General features: G+C 47.8%; 1 protein-coding gene across 1 annotated transcript in view; it reads left to right on the forward strand.

Moving 5' to 3' along the window:
• The window catches only part of LOC123758001 (WD repeat-containing protein 11), a 133,624-nt gene that overhangs the window by 64,121 nt on the left and 50,189 nt on the right, over window positions 1-19,314 (forward strand). The window contains exons 14-18 of the mRNA XM_045742107.2: window positions 127-348; window positions 1,953-2,121; window positions 2,376-2,513; window positions 4,953-5,128; window positions 14,248-14,421. Of these exons, the coding sequence (XP_045598063.2) occupies window positions 127-348; window positions 1,953-2,121; window positions 2,376-2,513; window positions 4,953-5,128; window positions 14,248-14,421 (879 nt within the window). The remainder of the gene's footprint in view (window positions 1-126; window positions 349-1,952; window positions 2,122-2,375; window positions 2,514-4,952; window positions 5,129-14,247; window positions 14,422-19,314) is intronic.

Genomic DNA, 19,314 nt, shown 5'->3' on the forward strand with positions numbered 1-19,314 from the left:
GCACACTTAAATGTTCTCTACTCTCCTTGTTATTCTATTGTTTCAAGCCTTCATTTTAATTACTATATGAATGATTAAGTTAAATTTTACCCAACATTGTTGAGGTTTTTATTTCCTCTGCCACAGTCTCAGATGAGTGCCATTACCTCCATTGCTTGGAAAAGTCATGAAATAGTACTCAGTGATGCTGATGGTAATCTGACGGTGTGGGACCTAAAAACTCGCATCTCCAGACACATTGCCACTCATCGCGGTTGGATTCGTAAAGTGCGGTTTGCCCCGGGACGGGACAACATGAAACTTGTTGTGCTGTTTGCCGATGGAATTGATATCTGGGATGTAAGAGATGTGAGTATGCTCTGACTCATCATTTTTGTATTAATGTCATCTTCTTATACATAGTGGCTACAGTCTTCTCTGCCTGGTGCCTTCTTTTGACACTTATTATACACGATGAACTGTCAAAGCTATTTGTCATTGCGTTATAAAAATATAATATGAGGATTGATTTAAAAATACAGTATACTGTACTGTATGTTGAAATAAAAATTACTTTAAAGCCATCAATTAAAAATTCACGTGAAAAGTCATGTATCCAGCTGAGAGGAGGAGCTGTGGCACTAACACTGCACTGTATGTCTATCTTTATTTGGTGTCTAGTTGTGCAGTTTGTAGAATATTCTTCAGACAATTAAATGGTCTTCACTTGATCATATGCTGAAAAATCAACATGTGGAAGTTACTCATTAAGAAAGTAGAAGGTAGGCAATAGAAAATCTATTTAAGATTACTACAATGTCTTTAGATCACAACTAAGGGACCTGGGTTCAATCCCCAGGCAAGACCTTTGGGTATGTTTCCTTTCTCCTAATGCCTCTGTTCACTTAGCAGTAAATAGGTACCAGGAATTAGACAACTGTTGTGGGTTGCATCCTGGAAGTCAGTAGTTGGCCCAGAAGGGGGGTTTCGATTAGCCTAAATACAGGCTTCCCATCCTGTCAACAGGATTTATTATTATTATTGAGAGAATCAGTAGGAGCTGTGAGGAGGATTCGAATCTATGGTGTTGATACTCCCAAACAATTTTTTCATTGATACATCACATTAACCACTGCACTGTGCACCCGTTTTTGGCAAAAACTTCTTAGTGCAATTGTCAAGGACATATTTTTGTTGTTTTTATAAATATTTAGGTAAAGTTAATGTCAAAATGTTTCCAAACTCAACTATTTCCATTTCAAAATACAAAGAGTAATGAAAACATTAAAAAACATTAATATAGCCTAATTAAAAAAAAGCACACCTCTCATAGCGTCTATAGGCGCTTTGCGCAGTGCAGTGGTTAATGTGATTTCCTTGTGCATTATTATCATTATTATATTTATTATTATTATTATTACTCATAAAGAGAACAAGAACATTTCATAAAAGAGCAATGAGAGCTGCCACTGGAGGTAAGATGAATATTCTATATTCTAATTATTCAGGTTAATAATAATAGAATACAGGCTAATAAGCCTGTATTCTAATTGATTTCATTAGAAACTACATCAACCTGGGTGTAATGAAGTTGGGAAAAATTTTGGTGACACGATGGTATTTAAACTAGGATTCTTTTTATGCAGACAATAAGTCACAATAATGTGACTTATCGTCCAACCTGTGCCAACGTGCAAATTTGAAAATATAGGTGACAATGTTTCAGTTCATTGTGGACCATTGTGGACCAAATCATCTCAAGATCATCTCAAGATAACCATTACCAAGTCATTACATGACTCAATAATGGTCCAGGACATACCAAAAATCATCTTTTTCTTTATTTTTTAGATTTGTGTTTTAGGTGTCAATTTTTTGTATTGGAAGAAATTTACTAACCATACAAAAAAGTTTTGTCCTTTTCTTTTCATATTGATTTATTTTGTGTAGACTAAAAAGTCTTACTTTCTTAGGTGGTTCTAGTAAGCCAGGTCAAGTCTCCACGGGACATAGTCAAAGTGGTGGACGTTGACTGGGGAGCATCGGACCGGCCTGTTCTGGCCACCATCGATGGATGTCTTCGGGTGATGGATATGTCGCTCAAGTCTTCCAGTACGCCAATATACAAGTATTATACCAAAGGTTAGTCAAACATGACCTTACCTTGTGTTGATTCTGGGGGTCAAGATCCTCATGGTCCGGTCTCTGACCATGCCTTCTGGTGGTTACCTTGAATAGTTACTTTTATTAACTATTATACATTTACTGTATTTATTTTTAATTTTCATTAATCTCACTTGAATAGTCTTCATGAGGTATTATAGTGAACAAAATCAAACATATAGGAATACAGTATAAAGTAATTTAAAATACATAAATAAATTAAATTTTTTCAGAGCCAATAGTATCTCCATATCTGTTAGCGGGTGAGGCCTCACTGAACTTACGAACATTAATGACCCAGCAGCCATGGCGGCCCCAGTATTCTCTCTCATTCACAGGAGAAGATGGCTTCACGCCAGAACAACTGCATAGTAAGTTGATTGTATATTTTTTAACCTATATATTCTTACCATTTTTATTCAGCTTAAGTAATGGACTTGCTATGAATTAGTTCATGTGGAAAATATTTGTGGACATATCAATGCTCTGGAAATTATTTGTGGACATAAATTTTGAGAAATGTTTAGAAAGATTACATAGGTGCTAGTAAAAGACCATCTACATCACTCATTTATTATGTAGATTAAGTAGTTCTTTCCTCGCTGGATGTTTGAGCATGTTTCCTTATACCTAATGTTCATTTAGAAGTTAACACTTTCGCGCTTTAGATTAGAGATAACTCGTCGCCGTTTTCTCTTACGATTCCGCATAACAGCCGAGTTTTCTCGTCCATCGAAAAAATATTTCTATAAATTCCATTTTTTAACCGAAATGGATGGGGATACTTTTGTTTTGTAGGGAATTTATTTGCGAATGTTTTGGTACCAGAATGAATATTATATCACATAAACTTCTATGAGTAAAAAAAAAAATACACAAAGTATGTTTGGGGGTGTGGCGAGCGTGTGGCAGTGGGTTCCCTTTAGCCGTTGATATATCCAACACGTGGGAAATATTTGTATGTGTTATGTATATGTCTGTGTAGGGAATTTTACTGCGATTACTGTCATACAAATTATAAAATGTTTCAACAAGTATAAACATGACAAACATCAAACGAACGAAAACAATGCGTTCGTTTCTGCCGCGAACGCATACTGAGCGACGTGGTTCTATATTTGGCGCTTCTCTTACACATGCTTTGTACACATGTTATACAGTTCATCTTATAGAAAATTTTATTGCGAACACATTGGTATAAAAAAGAAATACGTACATAGAAAAGTAGGGTCAGGAAACGTATAAACTTTCCAAGCATGATTTCCCCCCCGTGTTTTCGCCAGTGCGCTCGCTGCTAACTACTCTCCACTTCACACACTCTTGCGGGTGGGCAATTACCTATATTAAACATTCATATGCATATGTCCGTGTAGAGAATTTTATTGCGATTCCAATGATACCAAAATTAGCGATGTAGGACAACTGTAGGCTTCGCAACCATTAAGAGAGTGGAAACATTTTGTTGCTGTTTGGCGCTCTCGGCGAGTGATCTGCATAGTTTTTTATTTGGTGTTGATACTCCTTATGCTTGGGCGGCATTTTATAGGTATGCTCTTATAGACAATTTCATTGCGAACACAGTGATACCAAATTTAAATATGTGCGCCTTCAATTATTGTCAGGACAGTCAAAAGAGTGTACACTTTTCGGTCTTACCGCGTAGGCGCGCGAAGTGCCGAAAGCATCTGGGGTATTGTTTTTTTTTGAGCGCCGAGAGCGCAAAAGTGTTAATAGGTACTCCTAAGTGAGACAGGTTCTTTAAACTGGGTTGAGCTTCATAGCTCTGCAGGGACCATTAGATACATTCCATATAGTGCTGGTGTCTAGAATGTCTCCATCCTGACTGCATGATCCTCATCCAGAGGATACATCAGATGTTATCTTAAGGGGCAGCCTGAATGACACCTCAGAAAAGGACTTTTCATATGCACTCAATGCTATATTGGTTTTTAAGAGACTTAGAATATCTTTGTCCCATGAGTTCTGCAATATTCTTTACAATTTAAATTTGTGTTATTAAAAAAGTTTAAATTTAACCTCAAACACTAAACCCATTAAGATTTTAATTTAACCCTTTAGCATTTACTGCCAATATCTATTTATTTGGTAACCATAACCTTGATGTAAAATGGTTCAAAATCAACATCAATAGGGTCCATCTTCAGTGTATGAAGGGCATGTGTATGAAGTTTACAATAGACCCCTTGCATGTGACCATCCCTTGAGGAGTCAAATAACACAGTTAGAATTATATTTACAGTTTCTAATGTGAATAATAAATAGTTTGAAGGGTTTTAGCAATGATGATAATAGTTGTCACAACAATGGTAGATCTCTGTAAACCATCTACAGAATCATAGTGGTAGAACATTCGATACAAATTATTATTTACATCTGACACTGTAGGGCTACAGTATGGTAATCCGAATGTAGAATGATATCTATGCAAGGAGTGTACATAAATGGATGGATACATAATGCCATGATTGTATCTTCCAGAACTATTTCAGTTCAGGTTAATAAATGTGTGAATAGTTTTTATGTTGAAATCGTACTGAATAGGCAACTCCCATGGTCTTTGGGCTACTTTACTCGACTTTTACCTGAGGGCCACATATCTCTAGTGGCCACAATGGGGATGGAAAGTTGGTGGCTTGTCAAAGGTTCCTCCATTGTTCCTGAGGATTTTTTCCATATGGATTTTGAAGAGGAATTATAATTAATGATATAATTGCAGTAAATGCCTTAGTTACTGATGGTAACTTTTCTGTAGTTGCATTCTTTTAGACTTAATAAACTTTCCATTGCAGATATAGAGATTTGGCTCTCGCGAATTCCAGGGGAACTGCGTGAATTTTTGGAGACATGTGGCTCAACAGCTCATCGTGCTCTGGTGACTGCACAGTTGTTTGGTGACCAAGGAGAAATAGACTTCTGGACTGTAGCTACCCATTACCTCACACAGCCAGCACTTCCTAACCCAAAGGTATCACAAGCATGCTTTATTGCACTAAGTACTGTGGTATAAGTAGTACCATGTTTCTGGTGTATAAGATGCACCTCTGCTTTCAACACGACACTATTCTACAACCATATTTCATGGAATTTTCTGGGGGGAGCCCCTACGGCTCCCGAAAGCTAACGGACTGATATCTATTATATTGGTCTGGAGCATCAGTTAATTGGAGTTTTGAGCGTACCGGGAACCACAAGCCAGAACCTGGTTTCCTCAGAGAGGCGAAGTGAGCAATGGCTTATGAACACTTCACTCTGTGAGAGTATTGTCATGTCTGCCATCAATCCGGGTTATCACCCAGAAAGGTAGGAGGACCATTGCTACCCAAGACTGAAAAAAGCACAAGATCTCCCCTAAGAGGAAACAACAAACAATCGAAAATTCACTCAACCAGCACACCCAGAACCCCCCCTCCTCCCCCCGGCACCGCCCGGGCGACCAAGCTCTGACACCAACAATTTGTCTAATGATGTCGAATAGAGCAGACGTTATGCTGGCCCCATTCTCCTGTCAGGATTTTTCCCTGTGTGGTTGTGCCTGCTGTGTTGGAGCATTGGCCAGGTGTTATAGTGTACTTGGGCATTCATTGATGAATGAATGGGATGGGGAATACATTGGGCATTCCCTGTACCGGGGAGGGGGGGGAGCTGCGCAGACGTGCAGCGTGGGGCTCGTGTGACATCATGCTTGTTTGCTTGTTTTACCTATGGGAAGTTCTGTCCACTTATTTCGTTATTTTTGCTGGTTTCACCAGAATAGGGGTGGGTTTGTTTTGAGGTGCTTACCCTTCTGGGTGCTTGTCTTGGTCGATGGCAGATACTTTTTCAGCTTTGATGTCCAAAGAGCTTGGAGAGGATGTGGAAGGAAGAAGGATGGCACGGTGAAATTCTTGGAAGAAGATCTGGATGTGGAGAGAGGAGGCTTGAAAGTTTGGTGGCCTTTCCACCGCGGATTGGAGATGTTTTTTCGGTCAAAGCCTGTAGCTTGAGTTATTCTTAAGCTGCAGGAGGCTAGTGGTGAGGCGGGATGATGTCATCCTGGTTAAGTTGAGGTGTTCTGTCTGGCTTGGAGGAGGCGACTTCCCTATTGAGATGGTGAGAGGTAAGTTCACTGTTGCTTGGTGGTGCCTTGGCAGAGAGGTATTCGCATGTACTTTCCAAATGACAGAGGTGGTATTGGAGTTCCTATCGGGTCTTCGTACTTGTCCAAGAAGGGCAGTTGTCCTTTCTTGAAATTGAATTTCGGGTCGATGTATTCTCTCTTCAGGGCATTGAGGTCCACATATTGTTCCACGGTCTCGTGGTGGACAAAGATAGGTTGAGGAAAGTCAGGGTGGTTTGTGAAGAGTTCGACGAGCCGGGTGCATTCTAAGGCGATGACTATTCTTGTGCTGCTGTTGCCGTTGAAAACGTCACCATCATGGAGGAAGATGCCAAAGTAGGGTTCTTTCTTGCTTGAGCTGCTTGGGTTTGGATCAAAGTCTGGTGCCACATATGTAATGATCTGTGCCAACTGGTCTGAATCAATTGGTTGCTGTGGTTGTGGATCTGGTTTTGATTCTGAATCTGATTCTACTTGTTGGTGTTTTGCTTTCCTTTTCGCCTTTGTCACCCGCCTGTTGACGGTAGGTGATGAGGCTTCCATTGGTTGTTGGGTTAACTGGTCTGATGTAGAGATGGAGTGGGTGGATGTTGATGCCTGGGTAACTGGTGTTGCTGATACTGGTGTTGGGTCCACCTCAGGGCAGGGAGGGGGGGGAGGTGGGGGTGGGGGGTGGTGGTGGTAGCATGGCTTCGGTTGCTGGTGGTGTTGGAAGCTGGTCTGTTTGGGTTGAAGCAGCGTTCTGAGGCTGCAGCAGGTCTGCTGGGATTGACATCGTAGGTAGATTGTTTTGGGTGAGCAGCATGTTCAATATTTTCATGTAATTACCGACGTCTGTTCCTGCCGCCTTCTCAGCTACACTGATCAGGGATGGGATGAGAGTGGTAGTGGCGGCCGAGACCGCTGATTGGGTGACTGGAGAGCTGGCTGGCTGGGCTGCAGTCGCCTGTGTGCTGGGTCCCCAATGGGGGGGGGCTGGCTTGGTGTGGACATCTGTGTAGGAGAAGCAGAAGCAATTGGAAGCACTGGGAATGCCGTAGCCTGGATATTGAAGCTCGTCGGCTGATTGGTTGTTGGATTGGCAGTTGCTGTTTTTTTAATTTCGTCCAGTCATACTTGACAGTCCATGGAGACGGCGGTGTGAGCTCCTCCACAATTGAGGCACAATTTGCTGGTTGACTGGCAGGTTTTGAAGTGATGATCTTGGGTGCAAATGCTACACTTTGCCTCTGCTTGTGGGCAGTTCCTGGTGTCGTGGTCGTATTTATAACACTTAAAACATTGGCGTATGATGTAGTAATGCTCCTTCTTGACAGTGTTAGGTGTAATGGAAATATCCATGCATCTAAATCCATTTTCCACAGCCTGGGTCACTGCAGCTGTTATGAAGGTGACCTTGAGATTAGGCCTTGGGTTATCATCGTTCTTGATGACTTTGACTTTAGCTGTAGTCAGAGCAGGGTTTCTGGTGTTGATGCTATCAAGTATGGTGTCAGGGGTCCTGGGTGGCGATGTAGACACTCGTGTTGCTGACGAAGATGATTCCTTCAGCCAAGTAGCGTCGGGTAGGTGTGATGATCAGGTTGGAGTTTCGTAAGGCGTCCTGGTGTTCTGGTGCAAACAGTTGCTCCAGAGCTTCCTCGCTTAAATAGAGAAGTACAGCTCTGTCGGCATCTTTGCTGATGTCCAATGGAGCAGCATTTGTGATGTCGATGATTTTCCCTAGTAATTGGGGCCCGTTGTATCTGGTTTCGTCCCGAAACTTGACTTTGATGCGGTAGATCATGATGATGGTGAATCTCTCAATGACCACCGCATCACTGGAGATTGCCTACTGTCTCTTCTCAGTATATAGTACCAAGATGGGAGTGGGGTGTGGCAATCTAGAATGAAGCTAGTCTTCTGCTCAGTTTTTACCCACCTGGCAGTGCTAGGTGCATGAGAGGTCTATGTTGTATGTGTTGTGTTTTCTTTATGCCATTTATCGTTTATCCGTTTATGTGGCAGATATAGAATGCTCCAAAATCACACGTGCGTTTCTATAAGCCATTGCCCCTCATGCCTCTCTGAGAGGCCCAGGTTCTGGCCGTGGTACCCCGGTAGGCCTAGAACTCCACCCACATCGACTGATATCAAAAGTTAGGACTGTCCCTATCAGCCTGGATAGCTCTTGGGAGCCTCCGGGACTCACCCGTAAAATGGCATTTCATTACATTCAACGCTGGTTTTTTGCTAGTATGTTTTATTATGCATTTATTGATAAGAATTTTTCTGGGGGGAGCCCCGTCGGCTCCCCGGAGCTTTACCGGCTGATATGCTAATGTCAGACTTTGGCATCAGTCATGTGTATGGAGTTCTAGGGCCTACCGGGGACCACGAGCCAGAACCTGGCCCCCTCAGAGAGGCAAGGGGAGCAATGGCCTATAGAAACCCCCGTGTGGTTGGAAGCATTCTATGTCTGCCATCGACCGGGTCAAGCATCCAGAAAGGTAAGCATTCCAAAACAAACCCCTATTCTGGTGAAAATTGCTACCTAAGCCGAACTAGTGAATAGAACTCTTCAACAGAAAACACGGAAACTAGTATGACGTCATACGTCACCGCGCCGCTGTCTGCGCAGCTCCCCCCTCCCCGGGAGGGGGAAGGGGGAGCCCCAGACCTCCCACGCCGGCTATCCACCCATCAGTTCTTCGGCTGATGCTATAGGCAATGGTTATGTGCTCCGGCTCCAGTGGTTGTTTCAGCACTGTACCTAGAGTGTGGTGTCTGTTTTCTAGGTGGTGCGTGAGCCGGGTGTGATTCTTCAGTACTCGGGCTGCATGCGCCTAGGGTTCCCTTCCCTAGGTGCCCTGTAAGTACTGCCCTTGGGGCTTGGGGCCACCTTCCACAAGTTCCTTGGGTCCTGCCCCTGCTTGGCCGTTTACCGCTTGGTTTTCGGCCGCTCTTTGTGTGCTCGGGTGTTCTGTCTCCCTTGTTCGCCTTAGAGTAAGGGGCAGTGTTTGCACTGGTGGGGCGCGGGGTACTGTGCAGCTTGTCTTTACCAATCATAGCGGCCGGCTCTGTTCCGCTTGGGTACGCTGTCCTCTTGCGGGGTTTTCTTTTTCTTTTGTTTATATACCTGGTGGGGGGGTCTGCCTTCTTTCTTGCCCCTTGTGTCCCTTGTGTTCTGAGTATTTCTGGTGGTACCCCCTGCTAGGTCCCCGTGAGTGTACACGTCCCGGGGGTTCAGCTCTTAGAAAGTTGTTTGGTAGCTTGGGTGCCGGTTAGCAGTACCCTGCCTGGGATTACCTGAGCGCGAGTCCTCTTAAAGTAAACGCTCGGGACCCTGGGAAACCCCTGGGGGCGCGCGGGTCCGATGGATGTGACCCCAGAGCCCCCCCTCGCTTCCAGCGAGTTTGAGGGTTGCTCTCACCTTTTGTCTCTGGGTGACTCTCTGTTTTGCCTCCGTCTGCTGCCTGTGGGGTCGGTGACACCTTCGACCCGGTGTCCTGCGAGTTTGGTTGCTCGTTGTGGCTCGGTTACCCAGTTGTGCTAACAAAGCGGGTGCGGGCAGCAGGGGCGTTGCACTTGAGCCTTGGTGGTGGCAACGTTCTCGTGGTTTCCTCCCCGGGAGCCCCGGGGCTGCCCCGTTGTATTTCGTTTTGGGACTTGGGGGTGTTGGTTGCTTCGGTTCCATCCACGCCCCCTTGTCTTTCCCCTGGTTCACCCTTCCTGCCTGCATCCGGTTCCTTACCGTCTGTAGGTTCAGGGCGGGGTGTTTGGTGGTGTTGAGACTCGGGCAGTCTCGGGGAATTCCCCTTCCGAGGTAGTGACGGGGGCATTTGGGCCTGTTCCTCCAGCCGTGTTGTATGAGTCTGCCAGTGGGCTCCCTTCCTTAGTGTTTTCACGGCTGCCCCGGTTTTCTGGTACGGCCGGGGCTTTGGGGGAACGGCTCGGCCCCGGGGCCTGTCGTGTAGGTTCCCGGGGCTGGGGAGGGGCTGACTTGGGGGGGCCTTGGCCCCGTTAGACCCCGTGGGGGGTTTTTATCCCCCTCTAGGCGGGGCTTGTGGTTACGCGGAGTGGGGTCTTTCCTCCCCACTCGCCGTACGTGCTGTTGGACGTCGGCCCCTCCCCGGGCTCGGTTCCTTGGCCTTTGAGTCGGTTGGTTCCGTCCTGTGGGTGGATGTTTCCTCCCCCGCTTTTTGGGACGGTGTTTTTGTCATGTTTCCCCGTTCGATGGGGTTCTGCGTGACTTTTGATCTCGGGTGCGCCTGCGCCTTCGTGTGCCTTCGGGACTAGTGTTGGCTTCTGTGTTCTCGAGGGTACGGGAAGGTTTTTCGCTACTTCCCGCATTATTGGAACGTCTGTCGGCTCCTAGTACTTGTCGCCCTGTTGGGCTACTTGTCGCCCTGTTGGGCTACTTGTCGCCCTGTTGGGCTACTTGTCGCCCGGTTGGGCTACTTGTCGGCCGTTTGGGCTACTTGTCGCCCGTTTGGGCTACTTGTCGCCCGTTTGGGTTCCCTTTTTTTGGGCTCTTTGCTTCTTTGGCCGGTTTTATTGTTCCTGCTTCCTCTTTTGGCTCTTTTTCTCGTGCAATAGTCCTGGCTGGCGCCTTCCCGCAGGGAGGGTGTGCGGTTCGGCCAGCGTGTTATGCGCATGCGCCGTGGAGTTTGTTTTGGTCTGGGCGATGGTTCAGTGCTGGGGTTTTGCGCCCTTTTTTGCTACAGTGCTTCGCCTCTCGTTCTTCTCCCTGGCTGCGGTATGTGCCCCTTTGCGCCAGGGGTGTCCTGGTTCCCAGTTGTGGGGAGGACACCGCGGTTTTCTGTGTCAGGGGTGTGGACCGCCTCCTTCGCCTCTCCCTGTTCTCCTGCGGGTCCGGCTCTGGCGTCTTCACCTGGCGGTGCTCCCAAGTTCTTCTGGGCACGGTTGAGTCGTGTCAAGTTCGAGCCACCATTCGCCAGGTGAGTTTCTGCGGTCTGGCGTCTTTTGGCCGGGCGCTGGATGCGGCGGTGTTCATATACCTGTCTTTATTTAGGTATAATTTTGTACGACTGAGACCGTTCGCACACCAGTGACTGTCCCTTTATCACCCCTTCCTGTCCCCCTCATGTGCATGTCCAACCCATGCTGGAGTCGTTCAGGGGACCCTCCTTTTTTAATGTTGTGAGGTGTGGGGGTTGTAGGGTTGGTTCTGTACTCACCTGGTGAGGCTCCTGGCTGTGCTTGCAGGATTTGAGCTCTGGCTCTTGGGTCCCGCCTATCTGGTAGAACTTGCGGGATAGTACCAGTGGAGTGCAGTGGTGCTATTGGCACTTTTGGGGAACACTGTATTACCATCGGTGGTCTGTGCTTGTTACACGACCTACTTGCGAGCATAAGCCTTCTTGCTGGTTCGTCCGTGGACTTCCAGGGCGCACTGGCCTGTTTTCGTATGGCAGTTCCGGCCCATCCTGGTTGTGGGGGTATGTGGGCCGGTGGACTGCTCCTAGCAGCTGCCTGGTGGGCCATCTTCTGGCCGGTCTGGCCTGACCTTGGGCCGGGCTTGAGGTGTAAAAGAGCTCCCAGTACCTCATCCAGCAGGTATCGAGCGGGGTTTCTCCGCCGTCGGTCGCCTGGTGCAGGTTTCTGGGCCTGCAGGGTTTTGTCGTGTCTCCGTTGGCTCTGTCTGGGGTCTGCCTGCTCCGTTCTCTGCCTTTGCAGAGGGGAGTTGCTATTTACATGTTGCATGTTGCAGTGGTGCCTGTTGCTGCTGCTGCTGCACGTGAGCATTGGTACCGTGTTTCACGGTGGCGTGTCCTTGTTCCTGTGTCCGGTTGTGGAGTGGCGCTTTGCTGCCGTTTTGTGCCTGGGGATTGCGTGGGGTTTTTGTCCCTGCCTGATTGTCCACCCCTGGTTGTTCTCCTGGTTTTTTTTTTTTTTGTGCTTCTGCTCTTTCTTCCTGCCTCTTCTGCAGCAGGAATGTTCTGCGTGTGTTCTTAGGCGTTGGTCAGCCTGTGTCCTGTGATGTGCTTCTTTGTCTCGGTCTGTTGCAGTTGTTCGTGCCCCTTGGTTCGGGTCCTGTTCTGGCGGCGACCCTTCCGCCTTCTTTGGTTTTCCTAGCTTGCCCTGCCGGTTGTTGTTGTTTTATTTTTTTTGCGGGGGTTCTTGCGATGTCTCGCGTCGGACCTGTCGTTTCTGAACTCCTGGCGGGCTTGCATGCTTCGGAGTTTTTCTGTTCGGCAGACGTTCCATCTCCTTGTGCCGCCTGGGTTTCGGTGGTCGCGCCCGAGATCTTCTCGCGGCTCCGCCTTTTTCCTGGGCTCGGGGGGGCCTTGTCGGGGCTGCTTATGTTCTGCCTTGTGGTCTCGCCTCCGGTTGGTGGTCGGGTGGCTTCGTGGTAGGTGTCCCACCTGCGTGCTTTCTTGGCGGCAGTATGGGGTATTTTGGCGGTCCTTCCTTTTCCTGTCCCTTCTTCGGTGGGTCCTTCTTGTTGGCTTGGTTTACTCTCGGCTTGGTTTTCTAGTGGGGGTTGGGGGCCGTCGTCTTGCCACATACTGTCGCCTCTTTTCGTGCGGCGCAGGCGGAGCCGCTTCAGCTTGCTTTCGGTCTTGGTGTTGCTTCTGCACCGTTAGTCAGCTGTCTTGTGCGTCATTTCACCTCCGGCCTGTTCGTGCGCCGCTTGCACCATCCTGGTCTCTGGTCAGCGTGCTCTGTCTTCTCCTCGGTTGGTAGTGCCCTTTCGGTTCCGGTGTGTTTTTTCGTCGGCTCTTTCCTTTGGGCCTTTGCCTCTGGGGGTCGGTTCGCTGTGTTTTCTTGCTCCTTCGGTTTTAGCGTTTTGGTTGTTTGATGGCAGCAGTCTCCATCTTTTCTGGTGCGGGGTGGGGCTGCTGCATTCTGGAGGGGTCCAGGGTTTGTTGGTGCTTTGTTGGTCGGGCCGGGGGTGTGTCGTTTTGTGTTCAGTGGCGGCCCTCTGCTGTTTGCGTGCCACGGCGTTTGGGTCCGGAGCGCGTTTTGCGTTGATCCGGTTCTGTTCTTCCCGGTTCGCGGGTGATGGTGTCCCGGGTGGTCAGCCGTGTTCTTGCGGCTAAGCTGCCTGTGTTCTTCCCTCATGCCTGTGGCGTTCGTGGCTTCGCTGCTCTCGCTGCCGTCTGGGCGACGTGGCCTTGCAGTCTTTCGGGAATGGATTTTTGGTGTTCGTGCAGGGGCCTTGCTGCTCGTGGTTCTCGTGTTGTTCCCGGGATTTTCGGGGCTGTGGCGCCTTGGGTTGGCGTTTGCTGCCGGTTGTCTCGCCTCCTTGGGGGGTGCGTGGTGTCCGCCTCCCGGTTTTGTCCCTTTGACCTTCCTCTGTGGGTAGTTAGCTCCGGGGAGCCGACGGGGCTCCCCCCAGAAAACCAGCGTTGAATGTAATGAAACGCCATTTTCTGGGTGAGACCCGGAGGCTCCCCGGCAACCCTCCCTCCCTCCGGTCGGCGTTTTTCGCGTGTTTTGACATCCAGCCTCAGAACTGATGGGTGGATAGCCGGCGTGGGAGGTCTGGGGCTCCCCCTTCCCCCTCCCGGGGAGGGGGGAGCTGCGCAGACAGCGGCGCGGTGACGTATGACGTCATACTAGTTTCCGTGTTTTCTGTTGAAGAGTTCTATTCACTAGTTCGGCTTAGGTAGCAATTTTCACCAGAATAGGGGTTTGTTTTGGAATGCTTACCTTTCTGGATGCTTGACCCGGTCGATGGCAGACATAGAATGCTTCCAACCACACGGGGGTTTCTATAGGCCATTGCTCCCCTTGCCTCTCTGAGGGGGCCAGGTTCTGGCTCATGGTCCCCGGTAGGCCCTAGAACTCCATACACATGACTGATGCCAAAGTCTGACATTAGCATATCAGCCGGTAAAGCTCCGGGGAGCCTCCGGGTCTCACCCAGAAAATGGCGTTTCATTACATTCAACGCTGGTTTTTTAATGTGCAGCTACCCTCTAACCATGTGTTGAGACTCATTAACAACTTTATCATTGTATTGAAATTTGTGTCTTCAGGATGAAAGCAGCAGTAGCAACAGCAGTGTTGGTAGTGCCGAACTAATTCAACTGGGGGACTCTGCATCAGAGAAGAGTGGTGGAAGTGAGGACCTGTGTCCTCCGACAGCTCTGCCACCCTCCCACCCGCTGGAGACTACTTACCATCATCTGTGTGATGCTGCCACTTATAAAGTAGGTGATGATAGAGGAGTTTTTATTTTACTTATGCATTATTTGACCGTATTGAAGTAGAAAACATGGAAGAATTTGCATGACATTTGACTTAGCTGAATTTCTTAACAGGAATGTAAAAAAAAAAAAAAAAGGAAAATTTAAAACTTGTTTGGGGAGCCTATCTGGCTCCCTGGAGTTATCGGACTAATACACACTATATTAGTCTGGAGCGTCAGTCAATGGAGTTCTGCATACCGGTGACCATGAGCCAGAACCTGGCCCCCTCAGAGAGGTGCAGGGAGCAATGGCCTGTGGAAACCCCATGTGTTTGGGAGTATTCCATGTCTGCTGTTGGCTAGAGTTAGGCACCCAGAAAAGGTAGGCATAACAAAACTAACCATACTTGGTAAGAAATTGCAATGAAGACCGAACAGAAGAGTAGAACTCCCCCCAAAACCTAAAGAAACAAGCAAACTTCACAAACCGCTGCTGCACCACTAATCCATGCAGCCCTCCCCTTTGTGCCTTCGTGGTGTTTCCTGCTCTTTGTGGTGCGGTGGCCAGGAGTAACTTAAGTGTAATAGGGCTCGCTCGCGGGCATTTGGCCTCAATCTTGCACTTCTTTTCCCTTCTCGAGTTGTCCTCGGACTGGCTTGGGGAGGATGTGGAGGTGTTGAGTGCCGGGCCTTTGTCTGGGGCACTGGCCTCGGCTAGGGAGTCGTCCGCTCTGTTGAAGCCGTTTGAGCCGATTCACAGGAAGGTAGTGTCTCTGTTCTTTGCCTCTCGTCTCGTGTGTCGCCAGGACACACTCGCTTTCTCCTTAGAATCTGCTTGGGTCGTGGCTATTAGGTTTTCGTCGCCTTTCTGGGGGGAGCCCCTTCGGCTTCCCCGAGCTTACTAGGCTGATATGCTAATGTCAGACTTTGGCATGAGTCATGTGTATGGAGTTCTGTGGGCCTACCAGGGACCATGAACCAGAACCTGGCCCCCTCAGAGAGGCATGGGGAGCAATGGCCTATAGACACCACCGTGTGGTTGGAAGCATTCTATATCTACCATCAACCGGGTCAGGCTCCCAGAAAGGTAAGCATCCCAAAACAAACCCCTATTCTGTTGAAAATTTTGCTACCAAAAGCCGAACAAATGGATAGAACTTCCCTAAAAGAAGTGAGCAAACGAGCATGATGTCACACATCACTGCGCCGCTGCCTGCACAGCTCCCCCGTGCCCTGGGAGGGGAAAGGGGAAGCCTCAGACCCCCCACGCTGGCTATCCACTCTTCAGTTTTCAGGCTGATGCTAAAGCCAGAGGTTGTGTGCTTGGCTCCAGCATTTCCAGCACTGTGCTTTGAGTGTGGTGGCTGTCTTCCAGGGGTGCGAGACCCAGGAGTTATTCTACAGTACTCGGGCTGCATGCGCCTAGGGTTATTGTCCCTCGGTGCCCTGTAAGTACTTCCCTTGGAGCTTGGGGTTACCTTCCACAAGTTCCTTGGGGTCTGCTTCTTCTAGGCCATATTACTGCTCAGTTTTTGGCTGCCCTTTGGGTGCTTAAGGGTTTTGTATTCCTGGTTAACCTTAGAGTAAGAGGCAGTTTGCACTGGTGGAGCGCAGGGTGCTGCGCAGCTTGTTTTCACCACTTGCAGCGGCCGGCTCTGTTTCTTGGGGTATGTTGTCCTCTTGCGGGGTTTGGTTTTTGCCTTGTAGGGGGGTCTGCCTTGCTTCCCTTTTTTTTGTGCCTGACCTGTGCATGGTTCTATTGTGTTGGTGCCCCCTGCTAGGTACCAGTGAGTGTACTCATCCCTGGGTTACAGCTTTAGACAGTTGTTTGGTAGTTTTGGGCACTGGTTAGCAGTACCCTGCCTGGGATTGCCTGGGCGTAAGTTTCCGTTAAAAGATCTGGACCCTGGGAATCTCGTAGAGGGCGCGTGGGTCCGATGAATCTTCCCCGGAGTCCCACCCCCTCGCTTCGTGCGAGTTCGAGGGCTGCTTGGTCTCCTTGACTCAGGGTGACCCTCATAGTTTTTGCCTCCATCACGCTGCCTGTTGGGTCGGTGACACCTTCGACCCAGAGTTGTGTGAGTTCTGTTGCTTACTAGTGACTCAGTTTAACCAATCTCAAGATGATGTTCTATGGGAACAGGCGGCGCAGGCGTTGCATGCTTATTTTAGGTTGTTGCAACGCACTAGGTTGGTTGCTCACCCGGATGCCCCAAAGCTGCCCCGTTTTGCTTATAGGGACCCGGACTTAGGGGAGGGGGTCGCTTCAACCTTGGTTCAGTTCGCATCCCCTCGTCCTTCCCCTGCTGTGGTGCATCCTGGTCCACACCCCCCCCCCCCACTTTCCCTGTTTCCGGCCTCGAAATGTCTGAGGGTTTCGGAGTTGGGGCAGGGTTTAGATGGTCTTGAGTCTTGGGGCGGTCTCGGGGGATGCCCCCTTCCGGTGTGGCGATGGAGGCATTCGAGTCCATTCTCCCTGCCAAAGTCTCTGAGTCTGACCAGTGGGCCTTCCCCCCCCTTCCGTTCGACTTACTCAGCTGCGCCGGCTTTTTCTTTAGGGGCCGGTGCTCTGGGGGATGACTCGGCCCCGGGTTCCGAGGAGGGGGATCTTGGGGCTGGGAAGGGGCTGACTTGGGGGGTCCTTGGGCCCTGCTGGACCCCGCCTGGGGTTTTCTACCCCCGGAGCGGGGCTTATTGTTACAAGGAGTGGGGTTCTCTTTTTTTCCCCCCTCTGTGTACGAATTGGATTTGGCGTCTGTCCCTCCCAGGGTTCGGTTCTGTATTCACCTAGTTGTGCTTGCAGGGGTTGAGCTCTGCTCTTTCGGCCTGCCTCTCAACTGTCAATCAACTATTTCTACTACTACTATTTTTTTTCTCTCCACACACACACACACACACACACACTGAGGAGGGTGAAGCTGGAGGAGGCAGAAGTCACACTGCAGCAAGCTCCGGGAAATATCCAATTACCTAAGTATTGGGAGCAGGTTGAGGGCTACAGTGGTGTCCCAGGTTACATAAAGGTTCAGGGAAGAGTAAAAGCAAATAAAATACAATAAACAAGTAAAAGTGAGTGAAAATAGGCGAGTGGAAAAGTTTGTTTTGGTCTAGAACAAAATCAAAGATGGCCGCCGCCACCACCCCCACTGAGAAGGTAAACACACCATCAGATGATGGTTTCAAAGGATTCTCACCACAAGATATAAGGAAAGGAGGTGTTCTTGGCAGGTTAGAGATAATTGAGGACATGCAAAAGAAGTATGAAGAAAAAGTGCTTAAATTAGAAGAGGACAATGGAGCTCTTTGGAGTGAGCTTTGCACTCTAAAAGGGAGTATGCTTCAACAAGGTAAGATTATTACTGCATTAACAGACAAGGTAACAAATCAGGAGGAGCAAATCAAGGAACTAGTGAAAGAAAATGAGGCATGAAAAGTGAAGTGTGGTGACTTTGAAGAAATAAACAAGAAAATAGACTCATATGGTGAACAACTCCAAGCAAGCCTAAGGGCTAACATAGAGTTAGGTAAGGATCTCCAACTGGAAACTTCACTGACAACTCACATAGAGGAGGTAAATAAAGAACTAGAAAAGTATAAAGAAGAAATAAAAGCGACATATGCTCAAGTTGTAAAAGAGAAAGAGACTATCAAAGAAGTGTGTTCGGAAGTCAAAACCAGAAATGACCAACAAGAAGCAGAAATTAGGCAAGCAATTAGGAAAGAACTGGTTACCAACAGTAAACTGGTACAAAACACTGCAGATAGAACTAAGTCCATAATCATTTTTGGATGTTTAGAGAAGGAAATTTCATCTAGGGTGGACCGAGCGGCAGAAGAGATAAAAATCATAGAGAAAATAGTAGGTTTAGGAGAAGGCTCAAAGGAAAACGTCAGTGATTTTAGAAGAATAGGAAAATATGAGAAAGAAAAGAACCGCCCCTTAAGGGTGACCTTTAATGGAGTGAAAAACATGATGGAAGTGCTAAGAAATGCCAGGAAACTGCAGAGTGATGAGGTTGGCAAATTTTGGTCAATAAGACAAGACCTATCCAAGGAAGACAGAGAAAAGCTGAAAATGAACTTAATTGAGGCAAAACGTCTAAATGGGGATAGAAATGAAGAAGACAGAAATTCTTTTTTTTACAAAGTGACAGGGACTGGAAAGCTTGTGAAATGGTACATAAAAACAAAGCAACAAGATCAGTAGTGGAAGGGGGAGTAAAGAGCAAAGGAAAAGGGAACATGTTTCTGAAAATTGTATATACCAACATAGATGGAGTGAGGTCAAAAACTTTGGAGTTGCAAGATATAATCCAGCTTAGGGTCCCAGATATTGTTGCATTATCAGAAACGAAACTTGAAGGAAATATAATAAATGAAGTCATATTCCCAAGAGGCTACTCAGTTTGGAGACGTGACAGGAAAACTTGGAAGGGAGGAGGAGTGGCTGTACTGGTGAAAAAACACCTGAAGGTAAAAGAGTTAATATTTGAAAACCCTCGAGATATTGACATAATGGCATTGCAGGTCTGGAATCAGGATGATAAGCTGATAATTGTAAATGCCTACAGCCCACCAGCAAGCAACACGTGGACAAAGGAAGAACTGGATGACAAACGAGAGGGCCTCATAATGGTCATGAGAGATATTATTGTACAAGCAGATAAAGATAAATCACGACTGTTGATACTGGGGGACTTCAACTTTAGAGCAATAGACTGGGAGGCCTATGAAGCAAGAACGGAGGACTTTTGGACATGCAGATTTGTGAACCTCATTCTGGAGACATTCTTGTATCAACACATAAAGCAAGCCACAAGAATGAGGGAAGGAGATATACCGTCAGTACTGAATCTAGTATTCACCAGGAAAGAAGAAGAGATTTTTGACATCCAGTACCTTCCTCCCTTGGAAA

The sequence above is a fragment of the Procambarus clarkii genome, chromosome 40 (assembly GCF_040958095.1).
Source record: "Procambarus clarkii isolate CNS0578487 chromosome 40, FALCON_Pclarkii_2.0, whole genome shotgun sequence".
NCBI classification, from domain to species: Eukaryota; Metazoa; Arthropoda; class Malacostraca; order Decapoda; family Cambaridae; genus Procambarus; species Procambarus clarkii.